The following is an 11,409-nucleotide window of genomic DNA, read 5'->3' as shown; positions in this document are numbered from 1 at the left end:
GTTGGTTGGGTTGGGTTGGGTTGGTTGGGTTGGTTGATTGGGTTGGTTGGGTTGGTTTGGGCTGGTTGGCTGGGTTGGGTTGGGTTGGTTTGGGCTGGTTGGGTTGTGTTGGGTTGGTTGTGTTGGATTGGGTTGGTTGGGTTGGGTTGGTTGGTTGGGTTCATTGGGTTGGTTGGGTTGTTTGGGCTGGTTGGCTTGGGTTGGTTGGCTTGGTTGGGTTGATTGGGTTAGGTTGGTTGGGTTGAGTTGAGCTGGGTTGGGTTGGGTTGGTTGGGTTGGGTTGCTTGTTTGGTTGGGTCGATTGGGTTGGGTTGCTTGGGTTGGGTTGGGTTGGTTAGGTTGGGTTGGGTTCGGTTGGGTTGGGTTGGTTGGGTTGGGATGGGTTGGGTTGGTTGGGTTGATTGGGTTGGTTGGGTTGATTTGGTTGTATTGGGTTGGGTTGGGTTGCTTGGTTGGTTGGGTTGATTGGGTTGGGTTGCTTGGGTTGGGTTGGGCTGGTTGGGTTGGTTGGTTGGGTTGGGTTGATTGGGTTGGGTTGGGTTGATTGGGATGGTTGGTTGGGTTGGGTTGGGTTGGGTTGGTTGGGTTGGTTGATTGGGTTGGGTCGATTGGGTTGGGTTGCTTGGGTTGGGTTGGGTTGATTGGGTTGGGCTGGGTTGGTCTTGGCTGGTGGGAACAGCCATCCTTACCTTTACAGTGGTGGTCCTCTCAAACCTGAAGGCCTTGGTCTGTCCATTCTCCAGGTACACCTTGAGAACATTGGGCATGAACAGGAGGGAGCTCCCCTGCAGAACAAAAGCAGCAGCTGGACCCTCGGGCATCCAGCCCACAGGCACCAGCTGCTCTGCCTGGCACATCGAGTCCTGGCATCCAGGAAAATCCTTCTCTGCCTTGGCAAGCCTCTTCCATGGCACCAAGCTTTATTCCTGATTATGCTTCTGGCACTGAATGACAGAAAGGGAGCACAACAAATGCTTTTACCGTAACACTCTGGGCAGTGCAGCGGCCGCACGTGGCCTGGGAGCACCATTCCACTCCCAGCGGCACAGGAGGATCTGGCAGGCACTGAAAGCAGAAAGTCATCCTCCCTGCTCATCAGCAAAACCCAGCAGCGCTTYCAGAAAAGGCCTCTCCCCATCAAACATCACTGGGCAGCGCAGACCCCGGCACTGACACCACACCCTCGGTGCTGCCACCGCCACAGGAAGGCTGTGAAACACCCAGTGCCACTTTCACTGAGCACCAACCAGAGATTTGTAACCCTGGAGTTCCTGAGCAGGAAATGGTGCCACCACGGTGTCCTGAGATAGGTCACACRGGACAAGGCAAGGATACCYTCAGCAAAAACATCTTTGGGTGCWTTGAGAAGAGTGTGAGGACTTGGTCTCTGTCCTCCCGGRGTGGTCTGGAGCATCACCTCTCAGCCCTCCACCTCACTGCTTTAGCAGAGAACACCTGCAGCTTTCTTTCCAAATCCACTGTTATTCCTCTGGTTGTTCAGTGCTYAGGAGGTTTACTCCTCCACTCTTGGACCTCCTATTCAGAATTTTTTCATTCTTGGACCAGCACATTACTCCCATCACTTAAAGGGCTCATTTACTCGTCAAGAGAGTCTCAGGGTTAAGAATGGTGCTTCTAAGACAATCATCTCTCCTGTTTCATTTACTGTGCCACACATTCCAAACCTCACAGCCTTGGCCCCTCTACACAGAGAGCCCACACATCCTGGAAGTACTGCCAGGGCAAACATAAACCAGTTCTGAACCTCCTTCCTTCATCCCCCTTTTGTGGGGTTCAAGCAGCCTACAGTCACCACTGAGAGAAAAGAGAAAACRCTGCTGCTATTCCCAGCCCAGGATTTAAGTCCTCTGTGCTAATTAGCCCAAACTCATCACATCTTTGACAGGCTCCATCAGTTCCAGGACAGCGATGCCATTTCACACYGGCTGCACATCTCCTCTGGTAGCTCCCATGGCCACAGTTATCACCTGAGTGGGGCTTTCCACAGCCAGCACACAGCAAAACTTAACATGTACACAAATTATCACCACTCTCCTGCTCAGATCCACTTATCCAGCCAGAACCCCCAGAAGAGGATTCTGTGTTTTTGTGTTATGAATTAACCCTGCGAGCCTCAGCAGCTGCACCCTTGGTGTCYTGTGTGGGGTGAGGCTGACTCCTGACTCACCCCGAGCTGCAGCTGCTGATAACACACGGCTCCCCAGGGACTCGGCCCCGGCACAGCACTCAGTGCTACGGAAAGACATCATCAGTCTGCAGAGAGCGGAGGCAGCACGGCAGCGAGCCTCATTAACAATTGATGTTTCCAGCCCGGGGTTTCGGGTTTCAGCTGCAGAATGCAGTGCTGGGATCCTTCCCGCGGCCACAAGGATCAATTAGCCATGCTCCATTAGGATGACGAGAGCAGTATATTTACTGAAGCAGGAGGCTGTAGGGTTTTTCAGGGCCATAATACCCATCTTGGCTGCCTTAGTACGTCAGCCCATGGAAAGGAGAGCAGGCTTAAAGCACTCAGGGCTGCTGTGGTGGATAGTGCTTTTCCAGAAAGAAGTCATAAATATGCAACAAATTTATTTACTCTTCCTTTGTGCTAATACTTCACTGCTCAAAACAGGTTACATATGCARCTGGTGAAAAGGGAAGCTAACACCAGTGGGACCCCACCACCTGAATTAATTTCTTCTCCCTGTAAGCTCTCATTAAATGGATGGCAATCTATAGTGATTGTGTCCCTCCTCTGCACTTGCAGAGACATGATTAGCTCAGTGCAATGCTGACAGAGGCTTTGGGGAGGCCCAGAGTGCAGCATTCCCTCCAGATGTGCCTTCTCCAACCTCTCAAGAGGTTTCCAGACTCACAGAGGCCAACCTTGTGATCAGTGAGTGAGTGGCACAGATGTGGGACCTGGTGGGCTGTGACAGCAGTGCCAGCCCAGCTGACACAGCTCCGTGGAACCCCAGGCAGACACCAGTGTCAAATCCCAGCTGTAGGAACAGCAGGGTGTGTTGGTGATTTTGGGTCTGCCGGCATCCCACGGGGATGGCATCCTGCCCAAARCTCTCAGGCATCTCTGGGCACATCCTCCCCTTCCCCATTCCCAGCCACGGTGTCACATCTCCCAGCAGCTGTGCCAGGGAGGGCTCTGCTGCCACCCTGTCAGTGACACTCAGGATGTCACTGACACGCAGGGACCAGCCTGGCAGCAGCACTGGTGACAGCGTGGCAGGAAGGGAAGGATCCCAGGCTCCAGAGGGACAGACGGACCCTCACCCCTGTGCAGAGAGGGACAGAGCAGAGGGGCTGAGTTATCACCCATGGGCACCTCTGGCTGTACCTCTGCCCACGTGCAGGGGAAAAAGAGGAGATGTCAGCCCTGGGAAAGCTCTGAGCTCTATCAGGAGAGCTCCCTCCCACCAGCAAGAGGGAATAAGAGGCAGGAAGGGAAAAGGAAAATGGCCCCATGAGTGGCTCGTCATTGCTGCAAAGCAGAAAGATTTGGTCACACCTGGATGATGAACAGCACAAATGAGCASGGGATATGAGAGAGGGGTTTTGACCACAGAATTTTTTCATTCTGAAAGATAAAAGGGAATCTCGACAGAGCTAATGACCCCAAATTGACCCCAGTTCTCTCTGTAAGTCACACAGGAGGAAAAGGAGATGCTGAAGAGCTGTTCACACTGTGGGCAAGACACAAATGTTGTCACCTCTGCTCCAGGGAGACCAACACAGGCACAGAGCTGGGCTGCTCCCTGCACGAGGAACCCGTGGAGGGGATCGAAGCAGCCTCCAGAAACCATGACAGAGACCGAAGGAACCACGGATGCTTTGTGCAAACCCTCTGCTGGGATATGACAGCAAGCTGCCACCCTGCCAGCTCAGGAACACTGCCACACCTAACAGCAAAGCAAAGTGACCAGTGACAAACCCTGGGAACACGGCATTGCCTGTCCCCACCAGGGGACAGCCCAGTCCCTCCAGCAGCACATCAACCTGGCACACACATCAGCGTTCACTCTCAGCTCTAGGGTCAGGATTTGTCACACCCACACTTCAGTGGGCTCACCACGCATGGATCAGCACCCCAAGAGATGGCAGCAGCCTCTCCGAGCACTGCAAGGATGGCTCAAGGTCTGACAGGGTGACAGGACATGAGCAGGGTGTGCGGGTATTTTCTATCAGTCCAAATGAGCACATCAAACCCAAAACCCCACAGGTGGCAGCGCTTTTCCCGGATCCTGAGCAGTGCACAGCAGCACGGTGAGCCCAGCCACAGCACCCCAGTGTGACACCCTGCACGGGACAGCCCCGTGTTCCCTCCTGCCCCCCTGACCTGCGAGTGTCCGTTCAGCAGCACCTCCTCCGCAAACCGCACCTTGACGGGGTTTGTTTTCAGCCTCGCCCTCTTCTCCGCGGTGAGGAACGATGACTTGGGGCCACCCTGAAAGGACAGCGGGATTTGGTCAGGGTGGAGCAGAGCCCCCAGTGCGGGCAGGGCCGTGCCACAGACCCTTCTGACCCGCCTGGGCAGCTGCTGAGCCCGGCCCTGGCTGCCCAGCGAGCACAGACACTGCCAGTGTCACAGGAACCAGGAGTGTCCCCACGTCCTGRGGACAAAGCCAGGACCCCAGAGAGTGACCAGGCATCTGCCAACAGCTGCTTGCAGTGGGGCTGTACCCACACCAACACATCAGAGAGCCTGGCAGTGATGGACTCTTGCCAGCCCATGTGGGGAGCACACCCCAGCTCCACAGCTTCCCAAAGTGTACTGCAAACCATTAAAAAACTGCCCAAGGTTGTAAAGACAACTGGACCCCATTGCACCACTGCCACAACCTCGCTTTCCCATGCCAGGGTCCTATCAAGCTCCCAAGACACCACATGAATTCAGGAAACACCAAGTCCCTGTGCACAAATCCCCTGTAAAGTGGCAGAATCCCTCAGTGTCCTCCTGTGTGGCTTCCAGGCAGAGCTAATTCTTCACCTGTCAGAAGAGCCCACCCCTCCTGGCCTGCCACAGCCCCATCCTGCCCCGAGGATGGGATCCAGGAGCAGCCCCCATGCACATCCAGACCTTCCAGAGCCCACCWGGGTGAGGGAGCACAGAGTTTCTCCCTGTAACCTGCACCACAAGCCGGCCTGACCCCGCACCAGGGGCTGTGAGGGGTCACTGTCCACTCTCCCAAGCCCCCTCCAGGGGTGTGTGTGACAGCAGAGGATGCCCAGGGCACTCTCACGGCTTTGGCCAGCCCCTCTGAGCCTCCATGCCAGTCCAGCCACCCCTCAGCCCTGGCCATGCAAAGGAAGGGTCACTCACAGATGGGCAGCGCAGGACGGTCAGCAGCAGCTCATCGCCGGCGTCCCTGCAACAGAGATGAGCGGTCAGGCAGGGCCTGTGCCCAAGCCCAGGCACAGGGGACAGGGGACAGGCTCAGGGGACAGCACACACCTGATGATGCTGGCTGCCCTCTCCACGGACACGTCGTCCACCGCGGTGGAGTTGATGGTCAGGAGTTGGTCCCCGGGCTGCAGCTTCCCCTCGGCGGTGCTCCCTGTGGGCAGCAGCATGGACTGAGTCACGGCCGGACACCCCACACCAGTGACCACAGGGTCATGCACATCGGGAAAATGTCCTGGAGTCCTGCCATCGATCCAGCAATGCCAGCTCCACCCCTAACCCGCCCCCGGGTACCATATCTGCGCTGGGGGTGGCACAGACACCCACTGAGAGCTCCTCTTCCCTCCCAGCACCTTCTTCCCTYGGCAAAATCACAGGGGTTGAAGGACACTGGATGCTGTCACCGGCTGCTGTGTCCCTGCCTGTGTCCATGTCCCCCACCTGAGCTTCCCTCTGCCCCATGGAAACCATTCCTGCATGTGCCTGTCCCCCTGGACATCCATGCTGGGAACCAAATGGGGCTGTGTGCTCCCACCAGCAAAGGACAGGGCTCAGAAGGGCAGCTCAGTTTTAGTAAAATGCTGATTCTTTCTGATTAGGAAAGAAGAAAAGCACAGCAAAAAAAAAAAAAAAAAAAAAAAACAACCCAGTTCTTCTGTCCCACAACTCTCAGATAATTTCACCGCATTTCACATGGGAAGTAGCACAAAGAAAAGCAGGAGGTGACAGAGGATTCCTGCCCCAGACCAGAGCACCAGCCACACCCCAGACAGAGGGCTGCCACACTCACACCAACAGGTAAACAACAGGTGGTTTTCTGCACCCACTAAAAAAATAAAATATGAGTAAGAAACACATTCACAGTTCTGGAGTTACACCTGTCCCTTCTATAGCTGGAGGAGCTGATSTGCTTGACTTCACCACTGCCTGCACCTCTCCCTGTCAGAGAGCTGAAAGCCCAGGGTCTGTTCAGCAACAGATCACAGTGGCCACAGCAGAATAAGATTACATTCTCTAAGACAAGATTAAATTCTTCCTCTGCATTTCAAATAAAACACCAGGAAGAGCTTTATGAAGAGCATCATGAAGGTCAACAGTGAGTGAGTGAAGGATCCACGGGGACACTGAGGCTGCCTCTGTGCTGCCCAAACAGGGAGATATCCGAGTGCTCTGTGTGCCACAGACACCCAGGGCTGTGCCTGCAGCGTTCAGGGCTCACACACCGAGCAGAAACCACAAAGCCCCGGCAGAGCTCCCCACTGAGAGCCCCTGGGCCCCTGGGATGCTCACCTGCAGTGACAGAGGCGATGGTCAGGGGAAGGCTGGGGCAGATCTCAAAGCCATAGTGCTGCAGGACCAGGTCCTTGTAGACGGTGACGGTGACTCTGACCCGGCTGGGGGGCTGAGCTGCKCTGTCCCCRGYGCTGTCCATCGCAGGCACGCTGCTCCTGTGGGATCAGAAGGACAATCAAACACGACAGAACCACAGACACTCGTCTGGCAGGCCTAGATTCACACACCTCCCTGCTCTCAGCAGGCTGTGGTGCAGCCCCAAGGCTGGCACTCCCCGGGTCCCCAGCAGCAATTCCCCGGGYTCTGCAGAAAGCTGAGGCCATCAGACTGCATGGAACCACAACTGTCCAGTCAGCCTGGCTCAGTGGTCACACAGCAAAGGCCCAGGTGTGCCCCTGGTCAAGCCATGACTCCATGACTCCATCCACAAGAAACAGCAGCACCTTCCCCCAGCGAGGCAGCCCTGGGATCACTCCAGCTCATGTGTGTCCACTGCATGTCCACTCCACCCTAACGGCCACTCTCAGACCGCAGGGAAGGAAAGCAGCCACAGACCAGGACCCCTGGCAAATGCAACCTCGCCTGGMCCATAGCAAAACACAAAGAGAAGCATGACCCCACCTCTGAGAAGAACAAGTGTCACACGGAGCAGTGCTGTATTTCTTCCTCACAAAACCACAGCAGAGCAACGCAGGAACATCTGTCCCTGGAAGCCAAGGGGGTTGCTTAAAAACACTGTTGCTTTTCTTTCTCTGTACGCATATTTCCCAGGAACAATGGGAACAGGGAGTGAGATCTGCGGGCTGTGGCAGCCCCTGTTCCTTGGGAACAGCCTCGTGCTCCCTCCGAGTGAAGGTGATCGCAGATATCCCTTCCACAAAAACCACGCTTACCTGGGTGCGCCGTCCCGAGAGCGATGAAGCCATTTTGCTACCATTTGCTCTATTCTACATGTTTTTCGTGTATGGATTAAGCTAGTCTCCAAATCTCCCATTTACCTGGAAGTGACAGAAATCACAGGAAAACAGAATGACGAGGAGCTGTCCTGGGCACCTTCCAGAGTGACCAAGGCTAATTCTCAACTCATTTGTGACACAAAGGCATCTGCTGGCCCCGTGTGAAAAGCACGAGCTTTAACAGAGTGTCACACCTGCTGTGACACTCACAGACCCTCCCTGCCCACCCAGCCTCCCTGCTTGCTGCTTTTGGTCATCCATGTGACAGTCATAGTGCTTTATCCTCCCTTTCCATGGATTTCATGGATCCAGGGGCTTTTTTGCAAATGTAAAGGCAAGGCCAGCTGCACACCCCCAAACCGAGCCTTGCACACCATGAACCTTTACCCAAACCAGGGAATTGGTTTGATATTTCTAAGTGTCAGCATCAGTGGTGATTGCACAGCCTGAGAGTGTGTCTTGTGAGGCACAGGGAGCCACATACCACTGCCAACACTCTGAGCTCTAACCCTGGGAAGAACTGTGGGCTGCAACCAAACCTAACCCAAAATGAAACAAAWTATCTGCCAGAAGGCAGAAGAATATCATGAGGAATAACAGCTCCTTGTATTTTCAAACCCAAAAACTGTTATATCCACCTTTCACAGCGTGCCTTCTGTTCAGCCTCGGAGTTTTGTACGTCCTGAGCTCCTTCCTCGAGTCTGCAGCTGGGACAGGAGGTTCTGTGCCTCAGGGACGTGCTCTGTCATAGTGGGACAGCGGGCTGCAGGTCCATGGCAGAAAGGGTGCTGCAATAGAAACTGCATCAGTCAGTTCACCTGTGAGCAGGAGAGAGGCGGGAAGCTCACAGAAACGAGGCGTGAAAAATGTTATCTCAACAAAAAGGACAGAAAATGGAGGAAATTCAGCAGCTCTGGGCACTCTCTGRGCTTCCTTTCCTACACACCACAATTCAGCTTGCTCCTTCAACCACACCGCTCCTACATCTGCTCCTGAGCAGCATCTGTGAACCACAAATGGGGACCTTGTGATCCAGCTGTGTTTTCAGAAATTAGAGCTCATGGCATGGGAAATCTGACCCCTTCTCAGAGGGTGACTGGGAAATGAGCACAGAAGGAGTGGAAGCCCAGCAGTTGTGCAGCCTGGAACACCCAGAATCTACCAAAGGGAGCCTGAGCACACAGGGTCTCAGCCACGGTGTTCACCTTCTGTAATTCAGCAATCTTCTGGCTTTGACCTCACTCCTCTCCTCAGCAGGAAATCTCTTTGGCTTTCCCTCTCCCCTCTAAACACCCAAACATTCTTTCAGAGCCACAGGGAAGGTCAGGCCTGCAGGGATTCCTTCCTTTCCAGGGCTCTGTGGTGCCCAAACRCCACTGGTGCACCACGAGCAGTCCTTCCCTGGTGCTTCCTCACCTCTTCCCCTTCCCCCTCTGCTCTGCAGAGAAAGGACAGGCTTTTCTATCTGTGCTCCACAAAAGAATTTCCAGAGAATGTCTCTTAACCTGTAGGACAAGGAGGAAAAGCCTGAAGAACAAACACAAGCACCTAAAAACCCAAAATGGAACATTAAGGAAAAACCCCATGCTGTCCTCAGAGGAAACTGGAATGTTTGGGCCAAACAGCAGAGTTTGTTCCTGTTCCTGCTCCTCCTGCAGCTATTTCTGAGTGAGAACATCACTAAGCAGCTTGAGCTGGGATCCTGATGCACAGAGATCCTTCGACTCAGTCAGAGTGAGCTGTGCCTCGATGGGATTTTCACAGCCACCTGTGTGTCACCCAGCTGGGTGGCTCTGGGTGCTGAGGATCAAAGCAGACCCGAAAATCAGGGCCCACCCCAAAGTGCAGCCACAGGGCACAGCACAGATCTGACCAGCAGAGACAAAAAAATCCCAAACCCACCTTCAAGGAGAATACTTCAATATTTCATGGGAAGTGTTAGCTCGTCAAACTGAAGTTTTCTGATGGGCAAAACATTTTCTGGTTCTTTTGATATTATTATTTTTGTTTGTTTTAAGGCTCTGGCTCCCAGCAGAGTGTGGCAGCAGCAGCAGTGGGGACCAGCAGACTCCTGCACCACTGACACAGAAATGCCTGAGCAGATGTTGCCATGAGCTGCTGGAAAATTCGGGATGCCACCCACCCCAACTGCACTCACAGGGGCTCCTGGAAGTGTCTTTCCAAGCACTTTTTGTGATGGGTGCCCCAGCAGTGAGTTGGATGGTCTTGGCTRAGGGATGAACAGACCAAGAACCTCCCTGGGAGAAGGACTTGGGGGTGCTGGGGGGTGGGAGCTGCTCCTGAGCTGGCCGTGTGTGCTGGGACCCCAAACCCCCCTGTGATGGGACCCCAAACCCTCTAAATTGGGACCCCAAACCCTCTAAATTGGGACCCCAAACCCTCTAACTGGGACCCCAAACCCTGTGAACTGGGACCCCAAACCCCCTGACCTGGGACCCTAAACCCTCTGAATTGGGACCCCAAACCCCATGAACTGAGACCCCAAACCCCCTGAGCTGGGACCCCAAACCCTCTGAGACCCCAAAGCCCCCTGTGCGGGGACCTCAAACCCCCCGAGCTGGGACCCCAAACCCCATGAATTGGGACCCCAAACCCTGTGAACTGGGACCCCAAACCCCCCTGTGCTGAGACCCCAAACCCCCCGAGCTGGGCTGAGCCCCCCATGGGCAGTGGGGAAGGGGGATTCTGCAGACCTGCCTTGGCACAGGAGGGACCTGGAGCTGTGGAATAAGGTCCAGAGCAGAATCACAAAAATAACCACAGGTCTGGAACACTTCTGCTCCAAGGAAAGGGGACAGAGCTGGACTTGTTCAGCCTGGAGGAGAGAAAGCTTTGGGGAGACCTTAGAGCCCCTTCCAGTGCCTAAAGGGAGCTTTTAAGAAAGATGGGGATGAAGTTTTTAGCAAGATTTGTAATGACAGGGCAAGAGATGATGGGTTAAAAGTAAAAGAGGCAGAATTAGAATATATACAAGCACAAAATAATTCACARTGARGGTGGGKARGCCCTGGCACAGGGTGCCTGGTTCTGAAAGYGTCCAAGGCYRGGCTGGACAGGGTTTGGAGCAGYCTGGGGCAGTGGAAGGTGTCCCTGCCATGGCAGGGGTGGGGTCAGATGGSCATTAATGGTCCCYACCATCCCAAACCCTGCACCTCTCRGTATCTGGTGACACATCCTCACACCGTGCAGGGCTGCTCCCTGCCCAGGCCACCCCAGCACCCACCACAGGGTCAGCACATCCCTGTCCCCTGGGCAGGCAGAGGAAAACTGAGCTCCTTCTTGACAAACGTGGCTCTGAGCTGCACCAGAAGACTCTTCTGGCACGAGCSAGCGTCTCTGCAGCAGAGCTTTTGAAGGTCAGCCAGTTCTGATGAGACATGAGGACAGAACTGTAACTCACCTATTTTCCACAGAGCAGCTTTTAAAGATGTTCTTGGAGATACAGTCAGGGAGACAACTGAGCCCAAGGACCAGGGTTAAAGCTCCTGTGGCACCCTGTGCTCCCACCACAGTGGCTGTGTGCACAAGGAGCATAACTCTCACAGAAAGAAAATTTAATGAAGAAAACAGAAAAAAAAACCCCAGTATGGCCATCCTATCTCACAGGCCTGTGGTGTGTGCATGGTTTGGGAGGAGATGAGCTGCACTCAGAATGGGGACAGCCCAAAGTGCCACACGAGGGTCACGGGCACAGCCCAGAGGGGACCAGAACAGGGTCCT

The 11,409-nt window shown here is 54.5% G+C and overlaps 1 protein-coding gene across 1 annotated transcript in view; it reads right to left on the bottom strand.

Moving 5' to 3' along the window:
* FRMPD1 (FERM and PDZ domain containing 1) overlaps positions 1 to 7,706 on the bottom strand; it is a 19,390-nt gene extending 11,684 nt beyond the window's left edge. Inside the window, exons 1-7 of the mRNA XM_057385948.1 lie at positions 7,606 to 7,706; positions 6,710 to 6,867; positions 5,471 to 5,573; positions 5,339 to 5,384; positions 4,355 to 4,462; positions 982 to 1,065; positions 690 to 785 (exon numbers count right to left, since the gene is read on the bottom strand). Coding sequence (XP_057241931.1) covers positions 690 to 785; positions 982 to 1,065; positions 4,355 to 4,462; positions 5,339 to 5,384; positions 5,471 to 5,573; positions 6,710 to 6,867; positions 7,606 to 7,706 — 696 coding nt within the window. The remainder of the gene's footprint in view (positions 1 to 689; positions 786 to 981; positions 1,066 to 4,354; positions 4,463 to 5,338; positions 5,385 to 5,470; positions 5,574 to 6,709; positions 6,868 to 7,605) is intronic.
* Positions 7,707 to 11,409: the final 3,703 nt, after the last annotated feature.

Source organism: Malurus melanocephalus, unplaced genomic scaffold (assembly GCF_030028575.1).
Source record: "Malurus melanocephalus ecotype Western Australia unplaced genomic scaffold, MMel_1.1 scaffold_890, whole genome shotgun sequence".
NCBI classification, from domain to species: domain Eukaryota; kingdom Metazoa; phylum Chordata; class Aves; order Passeriformes; family Maluridae; genus Malurus; species Malurus melanocephalus.
Note: the sequence above shows the minus strand (reverse complement) of the source record. Positions and strands in the feature narration are given on the sequence as shown.